Source organism: Megalobrama amblycephala, linkage group LG16 (assembly GCF_018812025.1).
Source record: "Megalobrama amblycephala isolate DHTTF-2021 linkage group LG16, ASM1881202v1, whole genome shotgun sequence".
NCBI classification, from domain to species: Eukaryota; Metazoa; Chordata; class Actinopteri; order Cypriniformes; family Xenocyprididae; genus Megalobrama; species Megalobrama amblycephala.
In genome coordinates, this window is record NC_063059.1 from 899,767 (window position 1) to 926,193 (window position 26,427).

Genomic DNA, 26,427 nt, shown 5'->3' on the forward strand with positions numbered 1-26,427 from the left:
TGCTGTTCATAACATTAAGCAAAGATAGTCATGTGCAATTGATCTGATATGAGATGCATTATGTGAACGCTTGGCTAAAGAGATGCGTCTTTAATCTAGATTTAAACTGGGTGAGCCCCGAACATTATCAGGAAGGCTATTCCAGAGTTTCGGAGCCAAATGTGCAAACGCTCTCCCTCCTTTAGTGGACTTAGATATCCTAGGTACAACCAGAAGCCCAGAGTTTTGTGATCTTAAAGAGCGTGAAGGATTGTAGGGCGATAGAAGATCGGTTAAGTACACAGGAGCTAAACCATTTAGAGCCTTATAGGTCATTAGCAATACTTTATAATCGATACGGAACTTAATGGGTAACCAGTGTAGAGATGATAAAATTGGTGTTATATGATCATGTTTTCTTGACCTGGTAAGAACTCTAGCAGCTGCATTTTGTACTAATTGTAGCTTGTTTATTGAGGAAGCAGGACAACCAGCTAATAATGCATTACAGTAATCTAGTCGAGACGTCATGAAAGCATGAACTAACTTTTCTGCATCAGAAACAGATAACATATTCCGTATCTTAGCAATGTTTCTGAGGTGGAAGAAGGCTGTTTTTGTAACATATGAAATATGATTTTCAAAGGACAAGTTGCTGTCTAATATAACACCCAGGTCTTTAACTGTCGAGGATGGAGTAACAGTACATCCTTCTAAATGCAGATTGTAGTCTGAGAGATTCTGTGTACAATAAGTAATACTTCAGTCTTATCTGAATTTAATAGAAGAAAATTACTATTCATCCAACGTTTTACTTCTTTAACACACTCTGTCAGATTGGATAATTTAGAGATTTCATCTGGTTGTGTAGAAATATATAACTGAGTATCATCGGCATAGCAGTGGAAACTAATTCCATGTTTTCTTATAATATTGCCGAGTGGCAGCATGTATATTGAAAATAGCAGAGGGCCTAACACTGATCCTTGCGGCACTCCATAGTTTACTATCGTGATCTTAGATTTGTCCCTGTTTATATAAACAAAATTGTGACGGTCTGATAGGTACGACCTAAACCACCGTAATGCCTGTCCCTGAATACCAGTGTAATATTGTAGTCGATCTAGGAGTATTTTATGATCTATAGTGTCGAACGCAGCACTGAGATCAAGTAACACTAGTATTGAGACACAGCCTTGGTCAGAAGCTAGAAGCAAGTCGTTTGTAATTTTAACGAGCGCAGTTTCTGTGCTATGATGAGATCTGAATCCTGACTGAAATTTTTCATAGATAGCGTTTTTTTGCAAGAAGGAGCATAATTGGACCGACCCCACTTTTTCTAGTATTTTAGATGTAAATGGAAGATTTGAGATGGGTCTGTAATTTGCTAATACGTTTGGATCTAATTGTGGTTTCTTAATGAGAGGCTTAATAACTGCTAGCTTGAACGGTCGTGGGACGTGACCTAGAGATAAAGACGAGTTGATAATATTGAGAAGAAGCTCTTCTGCTACAGGTAACAGTTCTTTCAGTAGTTTAGTGGGTATTGGATCTAACAAACATGTTGTTGGTTTAGACGCAGTGATAAGTTTATTTAGCTCTTCCTGTCCTATAGTTGTAAAGCACTGCAGCTGTTCTTGAGGGGCGATAATTGAGGCTGAATCATAAAACTCTGTTAAAGGTTGTACATTTACAATTGTATTTCTGATGCTTTCGATTTTTTCATTAAAGAAATTCATAAAGTCATCACTATTAAACTGTAATGAAATGTTTTGTTCTGGTGATGTGTGTTTATTTGTTAATCTAGCTACTGTACTAAACAAGAACCGTGGATTGTTTTGGTTAATTTCTATGAGTTTGCGAAGATGCTCGGCTCTGGCTGCTTTTAGAGTCTTTCTATAGCGGGACGAACTGTCTTTCCACGCGATTCTGAAGACCTCTAAACGAGTTTGTCTCCATTTGCGTTCTAGATTGCGAGTTTCTCTTTTGATAGCGCGAGTAATACTGTTGTACCAAGGTACAGTATTTTTCTCTCTAACCTTTTTAAATCTCATCGGTGCAACAGTATCTAATGTACTAGTGAAAATGGTGCACATGCTGCTAGTCATTTTCTCGAGATCATTTGTGTGTTTAGGTACGATGAGCAGCTGAGACAGATCAGGCAGGTTATTTGTGAATTTATCTATAGTTGTCGGGAGAATTGTTCTGCCTAGTCGATATTGCGGCGCAATTTGACAAATATCATCAGTATGCAGTACACATGTTACAAGATAGTGATCAGAGACGTCATCACTTTGCGGTAGAATTTCTATAACGGTTGGATTTATTCCATGTGATATAATTAAATATAGAGTATGATTAAAATGGTGAGTGGGTCCAGTGACGTTTTGTTTGACCCCAAAGGAGTTTAGTAAATCTGTAAACGCAGCCCCTAACGTATCATTTGTATTGTCAACATGAATGTTAAAATCTCCAACAATCAGCGCTTTATCAGTGTTGACCAATAGATCTGAGAGAAAGTCTGCAAACTCTTTTAGGAAATCAGCATAAGGCCCTGGAGGTCTATAAACGGTGCCAAAGCAAGAGATAGTAGCGACTTTTTACTTATATCTGAGAGTGTAATATTTAGCATAAGAATTTCAAATGAATTAAAGCTGTAGTTTGTTCTCTGAGTAACATTAAGAATATCTCTATAGATTGTTGCTACACCACCGCCACGGCCAATCGGACGGCATTTGTTTTTATAACGGGAGCCAGGTGGACAAGACTCATTAAGACCGAAATAATCATTTGGTTTAAGCCATGTTTCAGTAAGGCAAATTACATCAAGACTATTATCTGTGATCATTTCATTTATAATAACTGCCTTAGGTGTCAGTGATCTAATGTTTAGTAGCCCTAGCTTTAGAAATTGTTTTTGTTCAGTAATTATGCAAATTTCTGCTTTGATCATGATCAGGTTTTTTCTAGATCCTTTATTTTTATTGTTAGACCTCACTATTCGGGGAATAGACAGTTTCTATAGACTGTACTACACTCACATTTCTATCAGTTAAGTGGGCAGAACACAGACTGTGATTTGAGGTTTGATTCACTAGTCATATGGTGCGAAGCGTCTTGGAGATGTTCTCCGACAGAAGATCAGCTCTGATGCTGCTGGGGTGCAGGCCATCCGCACGGAAGAGCCTAGGACGCTCCCAGAAAAGATTCCAGTTATTTATAACGAGCAGCTTCTTCATTACACCAAGACATCAACCATTCATTTAAAGCAAATAATCTACTGAACCTTTCATGTCCTCGTCGGTACGTCGGAAGCGGTCCGGACACGATGATCCTCGCCGCGGGCGATGTGGTGCGCTGTGGTCCACTGTAAGCCGCCATGTTGGCCCATTGTTTTGCCCTCTATCCCACTGCACAGGTCACATGACTGAAAACTATGAACTGAGTTAACTGTTCCATGGGAGGAGGAGTAGAAGAGAGGAAGAGGCAGAAGTACGCAGATCTCTGCTGAGTGCAGGGAGGCTGGACCATCATCAGGCCCTGAATATGAGGTTATTATTGCTCCTTTATTCCAAAAAAAATATGATCCACAAATAAAAGAGATCAACTAATGTGTTTTTATGTCAAAAACACAACTCTGCCTGGCATTCATTTGTGAATTGCTTCCTGCACATTTGTGGATCTCTTCTTGTGCATTTGTGGATTGCTTCTTGCACATCTGAGAATTGCTACATGTATTTGTGGATCACTTCATGTGCTTCTATGGATCACTGTATGCATTTGCGGATTTCAAAACATTTCTAGCATCAAGATGTGCAAACAAATCCACAGAAAGGTGGACTAAAGTAAACGAAAACTAAAACTAAGACGAAAACGATCCAAAAACATTCTCGTAAACTGAAATGAAATAAAAATGTTATTTAAATGTTATATAACGAGATGTAAGGCACTATTTCTATTCTATAACGAGATATAAAGCGCTATTCCTATTCTACAACGAGATGTGAAGCGCTATTTCTATTCTATAACGAGATGTGAAGCGCTATTTCTATTCTATAAAGCGATATAAAGTGCTATTTCTATTCTATAACAAGATATAAAGTGCTATATCTATTCTATAAAGAGATATAAAGTGCTATTTCTATTCTATAACGATATTTAAAGTGCTATTCCTATTCTACAACGAGATGTAAAGTGCTATTTCTATTCTATAACGAGATGTGAAGCGCTATTTCTGTTCTATAAAGAGATATAAAGTGCTATTTCTATTCTATAACAAGATATAAAGTGCTATATCTATTCTATAAAGCGATATAAAGTGCTATTTCTATTCTATAACAAGATATAAAGTGCTATATCTATTCTATAAAGAGATATAAAGTGCTATTTCTATTCTATAACGATATTTAAAGTGCTATTCCTATTCTACAACGAGATGTAAAGTGCTATTTCTATTCTATAACGAGATGTGAAGCGCTATTTCTATTCTATAAAGCGATATAAAGTGCTATTCCTATTCTATAACAAGATATAAAGTGCTATATCTATTCTATAAAGCGATATAAAGTGCTATTTCTATTCTATAACAAGATATAAAGTGCTATATCTATTCTATAAAGAGATATAAAGTGCTATTTCTATTCTATAACGATATTTAAAGTGCTATTCCTATTCTACAACGAGATGTAAAGTGCTATTTCTATTCTATAACGAGATGTGAAGCGCTATTTCTATTCTATAAAGAGATATAAAGTGCTATTTCTATTCTATAACAAGATATAAAGTGCTATATCTATTCTATAAAGAGATATAAAGTGCTATTTCTATTCTATAACGATATTTAAAGTGCTATTTCTATTCTATAACGATATTTAAAATGCTATTTCTATTTTATAATGAGATGTTAAGTGCTATTTTAATTCCATAACAAGATGTAAAGTGCAATTTCTATTCTAAAACAATATTTAAAGTGCTATTTCTATTCTATAACGGTATTTAAAGTGCTATTTCTATTTTATAACAAGATGTAAAGTGCTATTTCTATTCTATAGCGAGATGTAAAGTTCTATTTCTATTCTATAACAAGCTGTAAAGCACTATTTCAATTCTATAACGGTATTTAAAGTGCTATTTCTATTCTATAGCGAGGAGTAAAGCACTATTTCTATTTTATAATGATATGTAAAGCTAACCAGACGAAACTGAACTAAACGAAACTGAACTAGACGAAACTGAAATTTATAGCAAAAATAAAAACTAATTTAAAAATGCAAAAACCTTGAGGCGGACTCCAAACACCGTCTACTCAGACCAATCAGGTAACGGCCATGTTGAACTGACTAATCGTAGCAAGTTCTCTATTCTATAAAGAGATATAAAGTGCTATTTCTATTCTATAAAGAGATATAAAGTGCTATTTCTATTCTATAGAGATGTAAAGTGCTATTTCTATTCTATAGCTAGATGTAAAGAGCTATTTCTATTCTATATAACAGTATTTAAAGTGCTATTTCTATTCTATAGCGAGATGTAAAGTGCTATTTCTATTCTATAATAGCATTTAAAGTGCTATTTCTATTCTATATAACAGTATTTAAAGTGCTATTTCTATTCTATAGCGAGATGTAAAGTGCTATTTCTATTCTATAGCGAGATGTAAAGTGTTATTTCTATTCTATATAACAGTATTTAAAGTGCTATTTCTTTTCTATAACAGTATTTAAAGTGCTATTTCTTTTCTATAACAGTATTTAAAGTGCTATTTCTATTCTATAGCTAGATGTAAAGTGCTATTTCTATTCTATAACGGTATTTATAGCCCTATTTCTATTCTCTATAACAGTATTTAAAGTGCTATTTCTATTCTATAGCTAGATGTAAAGTGCTATTTCTATTCTATAGCTAGATGTAAAGTGCTATTTCTATTCTATAACAGTATTTAAAGTGCTATTTCTATTCTATAGCTAGATGTAAAGCGATATTTCTCAGAGAGAAACGATTGTTCAGCACAAATGGCCGTTATCTGATTGGCCTGAGTAAATCTGTGGATTTGTGTGCACGTCTTGACGCTAGAAATATTCAGAAATCCACAACAGCGTGCAGCGAACCACAAAAGCGCAGAAAGCGATTCACATTTGCGTGCAGTGATCCACAAATGTGCTGATAGTGATCCACAAATGCACAGAAAGCGATTCACACATGCACAGAAAGCGATTCGCAAATGAATGCCAGGCAGAGTTGTGTTTGTGAATCCAAATCATACTCTATATATTAGTGAATTTAATTCACTTTTGTGAAACTCCTTATTTGTGGATCATTGGAATAAAGGAACAATTGTCACCCCATATCTGAAAGACCTGGCTGAAGAGGCTGAAAAGACGTCGGTGAGAGGTGGTCTCCAGCTGATGACCCTGCAGCTCAGCTATAGGCCCCGGTGAAGGAACTGCAGCACGACTGCTTCTACCTGTCAAATAAAACGAGATGAGAGCGTGACGTTAAGGGTTTCTTTTAAATCAGAAAGGCCAAGAGGTGCAAGGAAGGCCTGAATCTATCAAAAAACATCACTTTTTCTTATGCTTACCTTTTTCTACTTTTCTTGATTTCTTTCTTCTTCCGTCTGGGAATGTTTTTTAAACCAGGCATGATCTAAAATGGCATCTAAGGTGTCCCCTAGCGCTTTGTTTTTCTGAATTTTCCGAAGAACATCCAGGCATTCTGTAAAAGTTTTCAGAAGAAAGCTGATTAGTCATGTTTGATTTTTTTTTTTTTTTTTTTTTTTTGAGATATGTAGTTCGTGTAAAGCCGGGGACACACTTAATGATTATAAGGCTGATTATGAATGTAATTTGATACTTATGACTGATCATGCCCAAACGCACAGAGTCGGAGCCAGTTGCGTTCAGTCGGTGTTTAAATGCCGATCTAAGTATTTAAATCTGCTTCAGTCAAAGCAAACAGCCTATGTGTGTAGAGCTTAGTCTTAGAATGATTTAGCTAGTCGTTAAGTGTGTCCCCGGTTTAAGGTAATGTTACCATGAAAAGCACTGCATTTGTTGCTGTTACTGTGACATTATCTGGATGCCCATGAACATTTATTCATTGCTAAACATTCATTGTCAGTCTCCTGTATTTTACACTTGGCTCATCAAGGTTTGACAATAATCATTTTACTGGCAACTGTGTCAGAGCTCGATCTGTTTTTCAAGCAATGTTATTTCCATTTTGTGCTTGTTATTGGTCTCACCTTTGGACAGATGTGTTTTTTTCTCAAATGGAAGTCCATCGATGAGTTCTTTCATTGCAGTGTGTAAGGCACTAATTATTAACTCTACAGCTCCTCCTGTAAACAACACATTTCTAGTGATTAGTAAAACATCATCTGTCAGCTGTAGTAAGTTAGTGCTCAGCAAAATGTGTTCAGAAAGCCAACTCACGTCTTATTGTGTCTGGACCCAGTTGCATGGCGTTGCTGAAGTTTATTAACTTCATCTGCATGGTGTCCTGGTTGATCAGTATGTTTTCTAAATCTGCGTCATGTAGAACACCAAGTTCCATGCAGTGACGTAATGCAATAGTGAGTTGCCAAATAATATGTTTCACTACTTCTTCACTCAGACGATCACTGTACTCTTTGATGAACTCAGGCAAGGTCACGGAGGGATGGTATTCCACAATTAAGACATCTTTTTCATCCATGATAAACCAGTCGTATAACTTTACGATGTACTCGCAAGTTGTGGGCGCTTGCACCTTCAACATTAAACGTGCCTCTTCACACACAGGTTTGGAACGCTAAAGAGATTGACAAAAGGTTAGTTCATTCCTAACTAATTTCAAACAATTAAAGCTATTAATTTTACATCTACATTACAACTGATGTTTCTAGGCTTTATCTTATACTATCTACATACAGAATTGAATAAAACAATTCTTAATAGAGATTTTCATGAAGTATGAAGTCTTCTCAACTTACCACTCCAATCTGGCGTTCTGGCTTCACAAATTTGATGGCCACCTAAAAAAAACGAAGAAAACTGTTACACAAATTACATAAAATTTTTGTTTGTGTACATGATAAACTACAATCTTTTTACATTTTTTAAACATGTTTTTATCAAAACTGTAAATACACAGAAGGAAACAGGAGACAAAAAGTTTGGTTTATGCAGAACGAGCAACTTACTTTTTGTCCATCCGAATTTCTAATTCCCTCATGGGTATGGACTTCATCATTTTCCGATCCCAGTTTCTCTCCAACTTCATAAAGAAAGCGAAAGTATTCTGAATTATGCTGCTCTCTCGCTTCTATTGACCACTCAAAGAATCCAATTTCTCTGCACCATCTCACATGTTCCTTAAAAACTTTATAAAGAAAACACACAATACAACAGCATGTTAATATACAGCATGAGACTGAACTCCAGCGGCAGCTGCTTGTGACTGAACACAGCTGAGCAGATCAGGTGAGGAACCAACAGGAGTAAAACTAACACCACAAACATCAGGCTGAAATGGACATGAATCAGAGTGGTAATAACTGGATACTCACTTTCTATTTCCCCAAGAGTTAAATATGGAGGCACTTTTATTCTTTTAGGGCGGGGACATTTCTCCCTCCACACCTTCTGGAGGCCAACACAGGCGTTCTGAGTGCTAATAACTGGAGACTCACGGTCTGTCGGCTCGACACTGGACGTGTGAGGGAGCTCCTGCTCCTGCTCCGGCACAAAAGCACACACTTTGGTTTCCTGGGATTGATTGGGATGTTTCACAGCCTCCCAGGCTCTCCGGATGAGGTTCTTCTTTTTTGTGTGTTTTTCTGCAAACAACAAACATTGATTAGAATCATCTGTTGTATTAGCACAGATCACTGAATGATGCACCAGTAAAACTGTCCTGATGTGGAGCTGCTTTATGCTATTAGTTCATGTGAATAATTAGCAGGTTTTGCATTAAACTTCATGTTCCTGCAAGAATCTCACACAATTTCCAAGAACACTAGAGAAATTACTGTACAAGCATAGAAGTCACAGAGTTATTAACTTCTGTTTAATATCTGTATGTCCATTTGTATAAACATACAGCATGCTAATTTATGAGACTGAACTCCAGCGGCAGCTGCTTGTGACTGAACACAGCTGAGCAGATCAGGTGAGGAACCAACAGGAGTAAAACTAACACCACAAACATCAGGCTGAAATGGACATGAATCAGAGTGGTAATAACTGGAGACTCACGGTCTGTCGGCTCGACACTGGATGTGTGAGGGAGCTCCTGCTCAGACTCCTGCTCCGGCACAAAAGCACACACTTTGGTTTCCTGGGATTGATTGGGATGTTTCACAGCCTCCCAGGCTCTCCGGATGAGGTTCTTCTTTTTTGTGTGTTTTTCTGCAAACAACAAACATTGATTAGAATCATCTGTTGTATTAGCACAGATCACTGAATGATGCACCAGTAAAACTGTCCTGATGTGGAGTAATTAGCAGGTTTTGTTCCAGGAACACTAGAAAAGTGGGCTAGTTACATATGGCCACCATGTTGGATTCCCGATCTAGTGAGTGTGTGCATAGACGCCGATGCAGAGAGCCGGAGAAAGCCGAGAATGATCTTTTATAGTTGTTTATAGAAGATGATATATCACTTAAAATACTACTAAGATCTATATTACTATTACATGAGCCAACGGCATTAGAAACGCACCTACATTTGAGTCAGGTGAGTGAAATACACTTTAGTGTCCATGAAGAGAAAACGGACTCAATCATACGCAATGTCTGATTCCCCCACCAATTATACCAACTGTAAATATATACAAATATGTAAATATAACTAAATTCAAAATGAACAAATAATAATTAAAGCTGCAAGCAGCGATGATAGGCACCCGGGCTCACCGCCACCCGCTGGCCTCAGGAAAACAGTGAACAGTGGGCGACATGCATGTAAGTGAGAAAATACAAGAGAATTACGACAAAGTCATTTCAAAGTGCCACACTTCCTGCGGCCAACAGGTGGCGCTTTGACTGAAACTGAATATTGCCATGTTGATGTTTTCACGACAGGTCTATAATCAAACGTGAAGTTTGGGGTAGATCGGACACTGTATGCCTGAGTTACAACAACTTCCTGTTTTGTGGTGTTAATCATAAAAACTAGCTGTTAGTCAAGTGTTGCATGATTTAACGTGTTTCTAGCATGTTTGGTACTTCATTACATATTTAAATGTGTTTCTGGGCGTGAATTACAGTGTAAAGCATGCCATTTCCTGTTGCCAGCAGATGGCGCTATGACTAACTGAATATTGTCATAGAAATGTCTTTAGATAAGGACTCTTATCACACATGTGAAGTTTGGGGCAGATCGGACACTGTATGCCTGAGTTACAACAGCTTCTTTCTTCATGGCAGGCCGCCATGGACACGCCGTTCAATGAAAACTCAAGATCTTCACAATTTAACATCGCTAAGGCCTGAAGATTAGACTGACCAAATATGATGTGGTTCTGTTTTAATCTGTATGAGGAGTTAATCACAGTGTAAAACATGTCTTTTCCTGTTGCCCACAGGTGGCGCTATGATCGTAACTGAATATTGGCATGTAGATGTGTTCAGGCCAGGACTCTAATAAATCACGTGTCGTTTGGGGCAGATCCGACTTTGTATACCTGAGTTACAGAAACTTCCTGTTTCATGGCGAAACATCAAATTTTGTTTTCAGATTTTGCTCCAAGAGACTTTTTTGTAGGTATTGGGCTGTTAGATGTGTGTACCGAATTTCATACTTATACGTGAAACATAGCACAACGGGCACTTCATTGAAATTTATAGGTGGCGCAATCGAGCCATTTTGCCCCGCTAATTCTGAAACCCACATCAGACGCACAATTCCACCACTTCTGACGCATTTGCAAAGTTTTATGAGTTTTCGAGCAAGTTTAGGCCTTCAAAAATGTGATTCATTTCAGAGAAGAAGAAGAATTGGCCAAGCAATTACAATATTTGAGAAACCAACAGGAGCAGAGAAGAAAAAACTAAAACTATCACCACAAACATGAAATGGACATGAATCAGAGTGTTAATAACTGGAGACTCACGGTCTGTCGGCTCGACACTGGATGTGTGAGGGAGCTCCTGCTCAGACTCCTGCTCCGGCACAAAAGCACACACTTTGGTTTCCTGGGATTGATTGGGATGTTTCACAGCCTCCCAGGCTCTCCGGATGAGGTTCTTCTTTTTCGTGTGTTTTTCTGCAAACAACAAACATTGATTAGAATCATCTGTTGTATTAGCACAGATCACTGAATGATGCACCAGTAAAACTGTCCTGATGTGGAGTAATTAGCAGGTTTTGTTCCAGGAACACTAGAAAAGTGGGCTAGTTACATATGGCCACCATGTTGGATTCCCGATCTAGTGAGTGTGTGCATAGACGCCGATGCAGAGAGCCGGAGAAAGCCGAGAATGATCTTTTATAGTTGTTTATAGAAGATGATATATCACTTAAAATACTACTAAGATCTACATTACTATTACATGAGCCAACGGCATTAGAAACGCGCGTACATTTGAGTCAGGTGAGTGAAATACACTTTAGTGTCCATGAAGAGAAAACGGACTCAATCATACGCAATGTCTGATTCCCCCACCAATTATACCAACTGTAAATATATACAAATATGTAAATATAACTAAATTCAAAATGAACAAATAATAATTAAAGCTGCAAGCAGCGATGATAGGCACCCGGGCTCACCGCCACCCGTTGGCCTCAGGAAAACAGTGAACAGTGGGCGACATGCATGTAAGTGAGAAAATACAAGAGAATTACGACAAAGTCATTTCAAAGTGCCACACTTCCTGCGGCCAACAGGTGGCGCTTTGACTGAAACTGAATATTGCCATGTTGATGTCTTCACGACAGGTCTATAATCAAACGTGAAGTTTGGGGCAGATCGGACACTGTATGCCTGAGTTACAACAGCTTCTTTCTTCATGGCAGGCCGCCATGGACACGCCGTTCAATGAAAACTCAAGATCTTCACAATTTAACATCGCTAAGGCCTGAAGATTAGACTGACCAAATATGATGTGGTTCTGTTTTAATCTGTATGAGGAGTTAATCACAGTGTAAAACATGTCTTTTCCTGTTGCCCACAGGTGGCGCTATGATCGTAACTGAATATTGGCATGTAGATGTGTTCAGGCCAGGACTCTAATAAATCACGTGTCGTTTGGGGCAGATCCGACTTTGTATACCTGAGTTACAGAAACTTCCTGTTTCATGGCGAAACATCAAATTTTGTTTTCAGATTTTGCTCCAAGAGACTTTTTTGTAGGTATTGGGCTGTTAGATGTGTGTACCGAATTTCATACTTATACGTGAAACCTAGCGCAACGGGCACTTCATTGAAATTTATAGGTGGCGCAATCGAGCCATTTTGCCCCGCTAATTCTGAAACCCACATCAGACGCACAATTCCACCACTTCTGACGCATTTGCAAAGTTTTATGAGTTTTCGAGCAAGTTTAGGCCTTCAAAAATGTGATTCATTTCAGAGAAGAAGAAGAATTGGCCAAGCAATTACAATATTTGAGAAACCAACAGGAGCAGAGAAGAAAAAACTTCATGGACATGAATCAGAGTATTAATAACTGGAGACTCACGGTCTGTCGGCTCGACACTGGATGTGTGAGGGAGCTCCTGCTCAGACTCCTGCTCCGGCACAAAAGCACACACTTTGGTTTCCTGGGATTGATTGGGATGTTTCACAGCCTCCCAGGCTCTCCGGATGAGGTTCTTCTTTTTCGTGTGTTTTTCTGCAAACAACAAACATTGATTAGAATCATCTGTTGTATTAGCACAGATCACTGAATGATGCACCAGTAAAACTGTCCTGATGTGGAGTAATTAGCAGGTTTTGTTCCAGGAACACTAGAAAAGTGGGCTAGTTACATATGGCCACCATGTTGGATTCCCGATCTAGTGAGTGTGTGCATAGACGCCGTTGCAGAGAGCCGGAGAAAGCCGAGAATGATCTTTTATAGTTGTTTATAGAAGATGATATATCACTTAAAATACTACTAAGATCTACATTACTATTACATGAGCCAACGGCATTAGAAACGCACGTACATTTGAGTCAGGTGAGTGAAATACACTTTAGTGTCCATGAAGAGAAAACGGACTCAATCATACGCAATGTCTGATTCCCCCACCAATTATACCAACTGTAAATATATACAAATATGTAAATATAACTAAATTCAAAATGAACAAATAATAATTAAAGCTGCAAGCAGCGATGATAGGCACCCGGGCTCACCGCCACCCGCTGGCCTCAGGAAAACAGTGAACAGTGGGCGACATGCATGTAAGTGAGAAAATACAAGAGAATTACGACAAAGTCATTTCAAAGTGCCACACTTCCTGCGGCCAACAGGTGGCGCTTTGACTGAAACTGAATATTGCCATGTTGATGTCTTCACGACAGGTCTATAGTCAAACGTGAAGTTTGGAGTAGATCGGACACTGTATGCCTGAGTTACAACAACTTCCTGTTTTGTGGTGTTAATCATAAAAACTAGCTGTTAGTCAAGTGTTGCATGATTTAATGTGTTTCTAGCATGTTTGGTACTTCATTGCATATTTAAATGTGTTTCTGGGCGTGAATTACAGTGTAAAGCATGCCATTTCCTGTTGCCAGCAGATGGCGCTATGACTAACTGAATATTGTCATAGAAATGTCTTTAGATCAGGACTCTTATCACACATGTGAAGTTTGGGGCAGATCGGACACTGTATGCCTGAGTTACAACAGCTTCTTTCTTCATGGCAGGCCGCCATGGACACGCCGTTCAATGAAAACTCAAGATCTTCACAATTTAACATCGCTAAGGCCTGAAGATTAGACTGACCAAATATGATGTGGTTCTGTTTTAATCTGTATGAGGAGTTAATCACAGTGTAAAACATGTCTTTTCCTGTTGCCCACAGGTGGCGCTATGATCGTAACTGAATATTGGCATGTAGATGTGTTCAGGCCAGGACTCTAATAAATCACGTGTCGTTTGGGGCAGATCCGACTTTGTATACCTGAGTTACATCAACTTCCTGTTTCATGGCGAAACATCAAATTTTGTTTTCAGATTTTGCTCCAAGAGACTTTTTTGTAGGTATTGGGCTGTTAGATGTGTGTACCGAATTTCATACTTATATGTGAAACATAGCACAACGGGCACTTCATTGAAATTTATAGGTGGCGCAATCGAGCCATTTTGCCCCGCTAATTCTGAAACCCACATCAGACGCACAATTCCACCACTTCTGACGCATTTGCAAAGTTTTATGAGTTTTCGAGCAAGTTTAGGCCTTCAAAAATGTGATTCATTTCAGAGAAGAAGAAGAATTGGCCAAGCAATTACAATATTTGAGAAACCAACAGGAGCAGAGAAGAAAAAACTAAAACTATCACCACAAACATGAAATGGACATGAATCAGAGTATTAATAACTGGAGACTCACGGTCTGTCGGCTCGACACTGGATGTGTGAGGGAGCTCCTGCTCAGACTCCTGCTCCGGCACAAAAGCACACACTTTGGTTTCCTGGGATTGATTGGGATGTTTCACAGCCTCCCAGGCTCTCCGGATGAGGTTCTTCTTTTTCGTGTGTTTTTCTGCAAACAACAAACATTGATTAGAATCATCTGTTGTATTAGCACAGATCACTGAATGATGCACCAGTAAAACTGTCCTGATGTGGAGTAATTAGCAGGTTTTGTTCCAGGAACACTAGAAAAGTGGGCTAGTTACATATGGCCACCATGTTGGATTCCCGATCTAGTGAGTGTGTGCATAGACGCCGATGCAGAGAGCCGGAGAAAGCCGAGAATGATCTTTTATAGTTGTTTATAGAAGATGATATATCACTTAAAATACTACTAAGATCTACATTACTATTACATGAGCCAACGGCATTAGAAACGCACGTACATTTGAGTCAGGTGAGTGAAATACACTTTAGTGTCCATGAAGAGAAAACGGACTCAATCATACGCAATGTCTGATTCCCCCACCAATTATACCAACTGTAAATATATACAAATATGTAAATATAACTAAATTCAAAATGAACAAATAATAATTAAAGCTGCAAGCAGCGATGATAGGCACCCGGGCTCACCGCCACCCGCTGGCCTCAGGAAAACAGTGAACAGTGGGCGACATGCATGTAAGTGAGAAAATACAAGAGAATTACGACAAAGTCATTTCAAAGTGCCACACTTCCTGCGGCCAACAGGTGGCGCTTTGACTGAAACTGAATATTGCCATGTTGATGTTTTCACGACAGGTCTATAATCAAACGTGAAGTTTGGGGCAGATCGGACACTGTATGCCTGAGTTACAACAACTTCCTGTTTTGTGGTGTTAATCATAAAAACTAGCTGTTAGTCAAGTGTTGCATGATTTAATGTGTTTCTAGCATGTTTGGTACTTCGTGACATATTGAAATGTTTTTTGTTTCAGGAAGTGAATTACAGTGTAAAGCATGCCATTTCCTGTTGCCAGCAGATGGCGCTATGACTAACTGAATATTGTCATAGAAATGTCTTTAGATAAGGACTCTTATCACACATGTGAAGTTTGGGGCAGATCGGACACTGTATGCCTGAGTTACAACAGCTTCTTTCTTCATGGCAGGCCGCCATGGACACGCCGTTCAATGAAAACTCAAGATCTTCACAATTTAACATCGCTAAGGCCTGAAGATTAGACTGACCAAATATGATGTGGTTCTGTTTTAATCTGTATGAGGAGTTAATCACAGTGTAAAACATGTCTTTTCCTGTTGCCCACAGGTGGCGCTATGATCGTAACTGAATATTGGCATGTAGATGTGTTCAGGCCAGGACTCTAATAAATCACGTGTCGTTTGGGGCAGATCCGACTTTGTATACCTGAGTTACAGAAACTTCCTGTTTCATGGCGAAACATCAAATTTTGTTTTCAGATTTTGCTCCAAGAGACTTTTTTGTAGGTATTGGGCTGTTAGATGTGTGTACCGAATTTCATACTTATACGTGAAACCTAGCGCAACGGGCACTTCATTGAAATTTATAGGTGGCGCAATCGAGCCATTTTGCCCCGCTAATTCTGAAACCCACATCAGACGCACAATTCCACCACTTCTGACGCATTTGCAAAGTTTTATGAGTTTTCGAGCAAGTTTAGGCCTTCAAAAATGTGATTCATTTCAGAGAAGAAGAAGAATTGGCCAAGCAATTACAATATTTGAGAAACCAACAGGAGCAGAGAAGAAAAAACTTCATGGACATGAATCAGAGTATTAATAACTGGAGACTCACGGTCTGTCGGCTCGACACTGGATGTGTGAGGGAGCTCCTGCTCAGACTCCTGCTCCGGCACAAAAGCACACACTTTGGTTTCCTGGGATTGATTGGGATGTTTCACAGCCTCCCAGGCTCTCCGGATGAGGTTCTTCTTTTTCGTGTGTTTTTCTGCAAACAACAAACATTGATTAGAATCATCTGTTGTATTAGCACAGATCACTGAATGATGCACCAGTAAAACTGTCCTGATGTGGAGTAATTAGCAGGTTTTGTTCCAGGAACACTAGAAAAGTGGGCTAGTTACATATGGCCACCATGTTGGATTCCCGATCTAGTGCGTGTGTGCATAGACGCCGATGCAGAGAGCCGGAGAAAGCCGAGACTGATCTTTTATAGTTGTTTATAGAAGATGATATATCACTTAAAATACTACTAAGATCTACATTACTATTACATGAGCCAACGGCATTAGAAACACACGTACATTTGAGTCAGGTGAGTGAAATACACTTTAGTGTCCATGAAGAGAAAACGGACTCAATCATACGCAATGTCTGATTCCCCCACCAATTATACCAACTGTAAATATATACAAATATGTAAATATAACTAAATTCAAAATGAACAAATAATAATACTGCATATTAGAGAAACCAACAGGAGCAGAAAAGGAAAAACTAAAACTATCATCCCAAACATCAGGCTGAAATGGACATGAATCAGAGTGGTAATAACTGGAGACTCACTTTCTATTTCCGGGAGAGTTAAATCTTGAGGCACTCTTCTTTCTTTAGGGGGGGAACGTTTCTTCCTCCGCACCTTCTGGAGGCCAACACAGGCGTTCTGAGTGTTAATAACTGGAGACTCACGGTCTGTCGGCTCGACACTGGATGTGTGAGGGAGCTCCTGCTCAGACTCCTGCTCCGGCACAAAAGCACACACTTTGGTTTCCTGGGATTGATTGGGATGTTTCTCAGCCTCCCAGGCTCTCCGGATGAGGTTCTTCTTTTTGTGTGTTTTTCTGCAAACAACAAACATTGATTAGAAACATCTGTTGTATTAGCACAGATCACTGAATGATGCACCAGTAAAACTGTCCTGATGTGGAGTAATTAGCAGGTTTTGTTCCAGGAACACTAGAAAAGTGGGCTAGTTACATATGGCCACCATGTTGGATTCCCGATCTAGTGAGTGTGTGCATAGACGCCGATGCAGAGAGCCGGAGAAAGCCGAGAATGATCTTTTATAGTTGTTTATAGAAGATGATATATCACTTAAAATACTACTAAGATCTACATTACTATTACATGAGCCAACGGCATTAGAAACGCACGTACATTTGAGTCAGGTGAGTGAAATACACTTTAGTGTCCATGAAGAGAAAACGGACTCAATCATACGCAATGTCTGATTCCCCCACCAATTATACCAACTGTAAATATATACAAATATGTAAATATAACTAAATTCAAAATGAACAAATAATAATACTGCATATTAGAGAAACCAACAGGAGCAGAAAAGGAAAAACTAAAACTATCATCCCAAACATCAGGCTGAAATGGACATGAATCAGAGTGGTAATAACTGGAGACTCACTTTCTATTTCCGGGAGAGTTAAATCTTGAGGCACTCTTCTTTCTTTAGGGGGGGAACGTTTCTTCCTCCGCACCTTCTGGAGGCCAACACAGGCGTTCTGAGTGTTAATAACTGGAGACTCACGGTCTGTCGGCTCGACACTGGATGTGTGAGGGAGCTCCTGCTCAGACTCCTGCTCCGGCACAAAAGCACACACTTTGGTTTCCTGGGATTGATTGGGATGTTTCTCAGCCTCCCAGGCTCTCCGGATGAGGTTCTTCTTTTTTGTGTGTTTTTCTGCAAACAACAAACATTGATTAGAAACATCTGTTGTATTAGCACAGATCACTGAATGATGCACCAGTAAAACTGTCCTGATGTGGAGTAATTAGCAGGTTTTGTTCCAGGAACACTAGAAAAGTGGGCTAGTTACATATGGCCACCATGTTGGATTCCCGATCTAGTGAGTGTGTGCATAGACGCCGATGCAGAGAGCCGGAGAAAGCCGAGAATGATCTTTTATAGTTGTTTATAGAAGATGATATATCACTTAAAATACTACTAAGATCTACATTACTATTACATGAGCCAACGGCATTAGAAACGCACGTACATTTGAGTCAGGTGAGTGAAATACACTTTAGTGTCCATGAAGAGAAAACGGACTCAATCATACACAATGTCTGATTCCCCCACCAATTATACCAACTGTAAATATATACAAATATGTAAATATAACTAAATTCAAAATGAACAAATAATAATTAAAGCTGCAAGCAGCGATGATAGGCACCCGGGCTCACCGCCACCCGCTGGCCTCAGGAAAACAGTGAACAGTGGGCGACATGCATGTAAGTGAGAAAATACAAGAGAATTACGACAAAGTCATTTCAAAGTGCCACACTTCCTGCGGCCAACAGGTGGCGCTTTGACTGAAACTGAATATTGCCATGTTGATGTCTTCACGACAGGTCTATAATCAAACGTGAAGTTTGGGGTAGATCGGACACTGTATGCCTGAGTTACAACAGCTTCTTTCTTCATGGCAGGCCGCCATGGACACGCCGTTCAATGAAAACTCAAGATCTTCACAATTTAACATCGCTAAGGCCTGAAGATTAGACTGACCAAATATGATGTGGTTCTGTTTTAATCTGTATGAGGAGTTAATCACAGTGTAAAACATGTCTTTTCCTGTTGCCCACAGGTGGCGCTATGATCGTAACTGAATATTGGCATGTAGATGTGTTCAGGCCAGGACTCTAATAAATCACGTGTCGTTTGGGGCAGATCTGACTTTGTATACCTGAGTTACATCAACTTCCTGTTTCATGGCGAAACATCAAATTTTGTTTTCAGATTTTGCTCCAAGAGACTTTTTTGTAGGTATTGGGCTGTTAGATGTGTGTACCGAATTTCATACTTATACGTGAAACCTAGCACAACGGGCACTTCATTGAAATTTATAGGTGGCGCAATCGAGCCATTTTGCCCCGCTAATTCTGAAACCCACATCAGACGCACAATTCCACCACTTCTGACGCATTTGCAAAGTTTTATGAGTTTTCGAGCAAGTTTAGGCCTTCAAAAATGTGATTCATTTCAGAGAAGAGGAAGAATTGGCCAAGCAATTACAATATTTGAGAAACCAACAGGAGCAGAGAAGAAAAAACTAAAACTATCACCACAAACATGAAATGGACATGAATCAGAGTATTAATAACTGGAGACTCACGGTCTGTCGGCTCGACACTGGATGTGTGAGGGAGCTCCTGCTCAGACTCCTGCTCCGGCACAAAAGCACACACTTTGGTTTCCTGGGATTGATTGGGATGTTTCACAGCCTCCCAGGAACTCCGGATGAGGTTCTTCTTTTTTGTGTGTTTTTCTGCAAACAACAAACATTGATTAGAAACATGTTGTATTTGCACAGATCTTACTCTCATCAATTATGCCAACTGTAAATATATACAAATATGTAAATATAACTAAATTCAAAAATAAAATAAAGCAATTTGCATAAAAGACATTATTCAGACCCATTGAGAAATGTTTTATTTCTCAAAAATATTTATATTTACACACATTTACACCCTCTACACCCTTGCATCAATTATCTTTTTAGATCATGCAACAGATGCTCATTACTCATCTCAACTGAACAAACACAAATGCAGTAATTAATAGAAAGGCACAGGAATACTGAACATTATGTGCTAACCTACAATAATATAAATTGCATATTAAATAATACAGTTAAGCAATTATAACACTACCAAATAAAGTTACTAAAACCAACACTGAGTCCACATCGCATCGTCATGCTTATTTATCTATACATACAAATCTGCCAGATGCTTTACTTATATTGTAATCATAGTACTGCAGATGCTGTGGTAAAACCATGGTATGTTAGCTGGGACAACATAACAATGACGTTTCCTTTTAATCTCCTACCATTTGTTTCTGTATATGTCAACTTTGATTTGTAATAATTCAGTACCTGTTGTGTTGTTCTCCCAAGCGACTCTAGGGGGAGGCGGCCGATCCATCGCGTCTGTCGCGCCGCTGCTGGCCGACACAACAGCGCCGCTCAGCGGCGGATCATCCTCCAACACATCGCTGCTGCAGCTCTGCGGCTCCACTGACATGATGCCCGCTGCAGTGGTCATATCGACGCTGTTGTTTATAGATGAGTATTTACACTTCGTTCGCTAGTGTAACGTTAGTTATGATCACCTGCACTGAAGGTTAAGTAACTCAATCTATATTGGCACTGTATTCTGATCGATCAGCGAGCTGTGTCTGTGTGAACACTAACTGCTTTAGTAACTCTGAGTCTCTTATAACCGCTCGACCGAGTCAGTGACGTCATATGGAACGCGCGCCGACTGTGACGTCACAGCCGCTGCTCTGCTCTGCTGAAGACAAATGGAGGCCGAAAACAACGGAGAGATTTGTCAACTTTAGGAAGAGTTCTAGATTTATTCTGTCCTGGCCTTTCTTTATTTGCTCTGGATTCTACCTGTAAAGAAATTATTAGTTGCTGGTTAATTTTTGTTGGAAAAACAAACACCACTAAATTAGCAGGGAAGAAATCTGAAGGAGGTTTTGAAATGTTGGACTATGTGGATATAAATATTACTTTTAAGATCAATTTGATAAAAAAAGTGTATTGGTGATCCTGATTCTATCTGGTTTTTCATTCATAATGTTTTTAAGAAAGTGGGTGGTCTTAATTTTTTTCTCCTACCAAATTACCCATAAAATTGTCTAAATTTCATGAGCAAGCCCTCTTGGCATGGAAACTGTGTTTCCTACACCATTTTTCTCCTCACAAAATGAAAATTTGGAATAACGAGTTGATTACAATTAAAGGCAAGAGTATATATTTGGAGAAATGGTTGGATCATGGTTTAAATTACTTGAGTAATCTGTTTGATTCAACACAAAACATTTATTCTTATGATTCTTTTATGTTTACGTTTAATTTTCCTATAAAATATAAAGAATTTATCACAGTAGTTAAAGCTATCCCTTCTGGACTTATTAATTTGATGAGCAGCCATCTGTCTTATTATATTGTAGATAATAAAGACTGTAATTTATTTATAAATGGCAAAAATGTATTTGATAAAAAATGCACTAAAAAAGATATTAGACAAGCCTTTCATGAAAAAAAGAAAGTTACTCCAAGTGGAACATTTTAATTGATGTTAATAGGAGAAAGGCATGGCTGTTACCTAACAAATTTTGTATTTCAAATAAGGTGAGAGAAACCAAAGACAAGACGTGTCACGTGTCACTCGTATTGTTTTGAACGGGAGAAAGTGTAACGCACAATATGGCTGAGTAAGTCCCGCCTTCTAAATAAGAGCCAATCGCCGACTGGTAAAGTCATCGCCTCACTTCAGCGGCCGTTAGAATCACCGGTTTCTATAGAAACAGTCAGACGCGCGCCTCCGAAGAGACGAGCATTTAGGTCTGCGCATGCGCATTAGCTTGATCCAGCCTGAAAAATAGTTTTTTGTCATGATTCGAGCGTTTAGAAACTAAATTTATGAGCCGGTTGTTGTTAGATTTCATTGGTGATTTCAAATATGAAATTTAATCGTAAGGTTGGCGAACAGTTTTGGAGAATTTGATGTTTCCCCATTCAAAGAGATTGCATGATGCCCAGGATGCCCGAGAGGCGTTTCAAAGATGGCCGCCGAGTGAAATGACTTGTCTTAAAGGGACTTTGGAGAAACTCACCTGAAGATTTTACATAAAATATATCCAATTAATATCCAACTCTCTAAGTTTACTGATGTTGGGAAAGAATGCTCTTTCTGTAATTGTACTGAGGAGTCTCTATGCCATTTGTTTTTTGATTGTCACAGTGTGCAGACATTCTGGAAAGACTGTTTTCTCACTTTCTCTGCCAAAGTTAGATCGACGATAACTTTAAACATGAAAGCAATTATTTGTTATTATGAACATGAAGACAAAAATATTGACAATTTTGTAAACTTCATTATCCTGAATGGTAAATTCTTGTGTCGATTATCCAAATCCAAAGGTTTTCAAACTCATTCTTTTAATGAAGTCTCTTAAATTTGAGAAAAATGTAAAAGGTAATTCTGTTGTTACATATTATGAGTCTGTATTTGGCGTCTTGTGAATGTCCTTTTTTCTCTCTCTCTCTCTCTCTCCCATTTATCTTTGGAGCTTTGACGTTGGTGCCTGTTTTTTGTACTATTAATAAGTTCTTAAAAAAAAAAAAAAAAAATGGAGGCAGAAAATTTCACCAATACCTTAAAATGCTTTTTGTATCAAAGAATGTCAAAGCAAGGGGGGTGCTCAACTATTGAAGAATTAAAACAACTCATTGATAAAACTGTAGACATTACAGTTTAGGAACTTGAAAGGACGTTTGAAATGATGAGAGACAACACACAGCACAAAAAGGGCAGAGATCATTTGATGCTTCTCAGTCTTTTTTCATGATTTGTGGACAGACGACATCCACACTTTTGGAGAAAATGAAATTGACACACTTCTGAAATGGTATCAGGACACCTAGCTGAAAAATGGATGTGACATCAGTGCTGTGCAGGCCGAATGAAGATCGCTGAAAAGCTCTTGTAAAAGGACAGTTTTCAGATAAATCCTATTGCAGCTTGTGGGAAGTCCTACTTACAAAAGAGCCCTACTGCACAGACCCTAAATGCTTGTCCTACCAATTTCGGCTGCTTAGTGTGAACGTGGCTTTTCAGCTCAAAACAGGATAAAATCTAAAGTACACAAGTGTCAACCTTAGAAGATCTGATCAGGATCAGCAGTTCAGAACAGCCAAAAATATGTTTTCAACTGCTCTTGTCAATTCTGATCACATCATTATATATTTTATATTACTGATCAATATGTAAATCCAATAACCAGGCTAGTGGTCACAAAATAATTTAGATGAGATTAGTTTAGATTAGAGATTGTACGATCCAAGACAAGATTCTGTATGTCACGGACTTCCGAAGCTTTCCGAAGCTCACATGCTTTTTCAAACCCTATCTGCTCCGCGATGATTTAGATTTGGTAAAGAAAACAAGTCTGGCCACCAGATGTCGCTAATGCGCACTGTGTTAAAAGCTTCGCTTAATGAACCGTTTTTCGGCACTATTCGATGAAAGCCTCAAACGCTTCAGAAAGCCTCGGTTTCCCATCACTGAAATAAAAAGGCTGTAATTTTGTATTTCTTTATCAGCAGGAAATTTGATCCAGATACAGATTACATATAGAGGAACATCACCAAAAAAGAATATTTCCTCTATTGCATGTCAAATATTAAATATATGTAAAATTTCCCTTGAGCAAACTTTTATTTTTTTAATTTATCAGCAATTTCTCAGCATGAGAATGTCCAAATGTTATTTATTTATTTATTTTTTTTAAATGTAAAAAGTAGGGATGCACCGATGTATCAGCCGCCGATATTTATCAGCTGATTTTTGCTCAATTTACAACCATCGGCATATCGGCTGTAGCAGGAAAAAGGCCGATATAAAAAAACGATTGTTTATTAATGAACTGCGTGAAGGCGCTGAGCTGTACAATGACTGTTGTGTAATCCTAGCGCTGCTGTCTGTGCTTTAATGTTAATCATATAACAAAAGATTGCACACTATTCTTGACTAAATAACTTCTGTAACTTTCATAAGTGTAGCAGACCCTATCCGAATGATGACTAAAACTTGACTGATGTTTTATTAAGTTTATTGTGTCCGTTTTCACACCAAAAAAAAAATCTAAACATTACAGAGCACAAGAAGTGCACATTAAACTCTCTCTCCATTGCATTATCATCAACATACAGCGAAATTACACAAAACACTTATTACAACTAACAGTTAACAAATATATACAGATCGTATGACTTTTCGGGGGATGCTTAATAAACTGACAAACTTTAAATCTGCAACCCCATCAAAATAAGAGTTTCGCCTTAGTAAAGGAGATAATACAAAAAATATTAAAATGTATACAAAAACAAATTAGAAGATTAATCATAATAAAATCTGTTACAATAAAGGATTAATTTATACAGTGCAGTGTTATTTTACATTTGTTTACTTTATTTCTGTACCTGAAAACTATTAAATCTACCTAAAAAAGCACTGTTTATTTCATATGTATCTTTGTCCTGTTGTCTTTATGTAGGCCTGCCGAATGTTAAATGGATCCAATCCATGCTTCTTTAGAAAGGATTTGGTGATGCAGCAATAAACCTGCTAGTATATTTTAATGCAGGTGTTTTTGAACTTTTCTTATTCAAAACATGATCAAAATACTATCTCGATGACAAAATTTCAAATAAGAGAGGAAGTGACAAATATCGGTATCGGTATTGACCAATAATTGTTTGTTAAAAATGGTATCGTCCCCAAAAAATCATATCGGTGCATCCCTATTTCAAACGATACCAACCTTTTGACTCTCCTTGCTAGAGATTTGAAGTTATGAGACATTATTTTTGCGCATGTTACAAAAAAATTTAAAATGCCTACTTTTGTTCCAAATGCTGTAATTTTTTATTTCTTCATGCAATCACCATGAAATTTTATCCAGATACAGCGCACATATATAGAGGAACATCACCAAAAAATGAACCTGATACTGTATTTCCTTCATGAGATATTCCATTTTAAATTAGGAAGATATGTAAATTTTCCCTTTTTCCCACTTTTTTTTTTTTTTTTTTTTTTTGCTGTATTTTTCCGTTTCTCAGCATGAAGGCCTGTACACACCGGGACGGGACTGTGAATATCGCACACGTTTATCGCCAGTGTTTTTTGTGTTCATACCCAAGCGATTTTCACTGGAGATGCGCAGATTGAACGTGCAAATTCACTCCCTGACAGTAAAATAAACATAAATAAACATATTTATGATATTAATAAAGTTAAAGTTAAATAAATGGCATATATATGACATATGAGAGATGGTAGTCAGAAACGGTAGTGCAAATAAACATATTTATGAAATAGACATTCTCAACTATATTTCTTGAATGTAAAAGAAAAAACTAACAGTAAAAATACAGAAATAATACACATCTATTGGTGGTGTGGCCAAGAACTGGCAGAGCACAAGTGCTGCCTCAGCTGGCTCCAAAATGTCTCCATTGGTGAGACAAATGAAGAATGGCACAGCAAGCAATCACAGCGGGGGCTTCACCTCCAAAGCTTTAAAAAAGATGCTCCGCCACCTTGATTTTATTATGCCGAAGGATTTCTCAATGATGCTTTGTGCCTTTTGAGTAGTGCTGGTTGAATCTAGCTTGTGTCAGTCTCCCTGTAGGGAGTTATTAGGGCGATTGGCTGAGATATACAGGGATCCCCGCCATCCCCGAGGATCCAGGAATTCTCAGGTGGGTAAAGCTGCTGGTTTTTCAGAACTCTGGAATCGTGTCCTACGAAGATGTCTAAAAACTTGCCTCTGTGGTCACAAACTGCTTGGAGCTGAAGAGAGTAAAACAGTTGAGGTAGAGGTAGCACTGAGCATCTGTTCTAGGTGGCCTGATTCTCACTTGGCACGCCATTAATACTTCCAACATCACTTTTGAAAGCTGCAGATCCGGCGAGGTGAGCAAACCCATCTCCAACCTCTTGCAATTCTTCAGCAGCTGGGAAATGAATCACTTGTGCTCTTTTGCTCACAATCTTGTTTGCCACACGGTGAACAATGTCATGTAGAGCGGGGAATGTCAAAGGCTCTGGATACGACCCGATAGGAAGATGCACTGGCCAACCAGAACACAAAAACAAGCACTTCCAGCTCAAGTCCTCATCCATGATCATAATGGTCACGCAGGAATAACAGATGTGTTAGTGTCTGTAGTCTGGCCTTACATCACGAACTCCGTGATAAAATATGGAGAGAACTGGGATTTGATGTGGCAATACTGCATGGGTGTTGGATCAGCCTAAGAAAATGTTAAAAGATATCAATAATATGTCACTTGCTTCATCATTTTGAACCCAAA

The 26,427-nt window shown here is 38.5% G+C and overlaps 2 protein-coding genes across 2 annotated transcripts; both read right to left on the reverse strand.

Annotated features, from left to right (window-relative positions):
• Positions 1 to 2,041: 2,041 nt before the first annotated feature.
• LOC125249474 lies at positions 2,042 to 17,366 on the reverse strand. Its single transcript, XM_048161774.1, has 13 exons — positions 17,075 to 17,366; positions 16,344 to 16,496; positions 14,502 to 14,654; positions 12,644 to 12,796; positions 11,074 to 11,226; positions 9,216 to 9,368; positions 8,528 to 8,797; positions 8,162 to 8,340; positions 7,952 to 7,993; positions 7,413 to 7,770; positions 7,223 to 7,318; positions 6,560 to 6,693; positions 2,042 to 6,442 (listed from the first exon to the last, which is right to left on the reverse strand). Exons 1-12 carry the CDS (start codon positions 17,364 to 17,366, stop codon positions 6,566 to 6,568), a joined length of 2,130 nt encoding a protein of 709 aa, XP_048017731.1. The 3' UTR covers positions 2,042 to 6,442; positions 6,560 to 6,565.
• Positions 17,367 to 17,500: 134 nt separating this feature from the next.
• On the reverse strand, positions 17,501 to 21,065 carry LOC125249500. Its single transcript, XM_048161804.1, has 3 exons — positions 20,410 to 21,065; positions 19,642 to 19,794; positions 17,501 to 18,203 (listed from the first exon to the last, which is right to left on the reverse strand). Exons 1-3 carry the CDS (start codon positions 20,576 to 20,578, stop codon positions 17,797 to 17,799), a joined length of 729 nt encoding a protein of 242 aa, XP_048017761.1. The 5' UTR covers positions 20,579 to 21,065; the 3' UTR covers positions 17,501 to 17,796.
• Between the last annotated feature and the right edge of the window lie 5,362 nt (positions 21,066 to 26,427).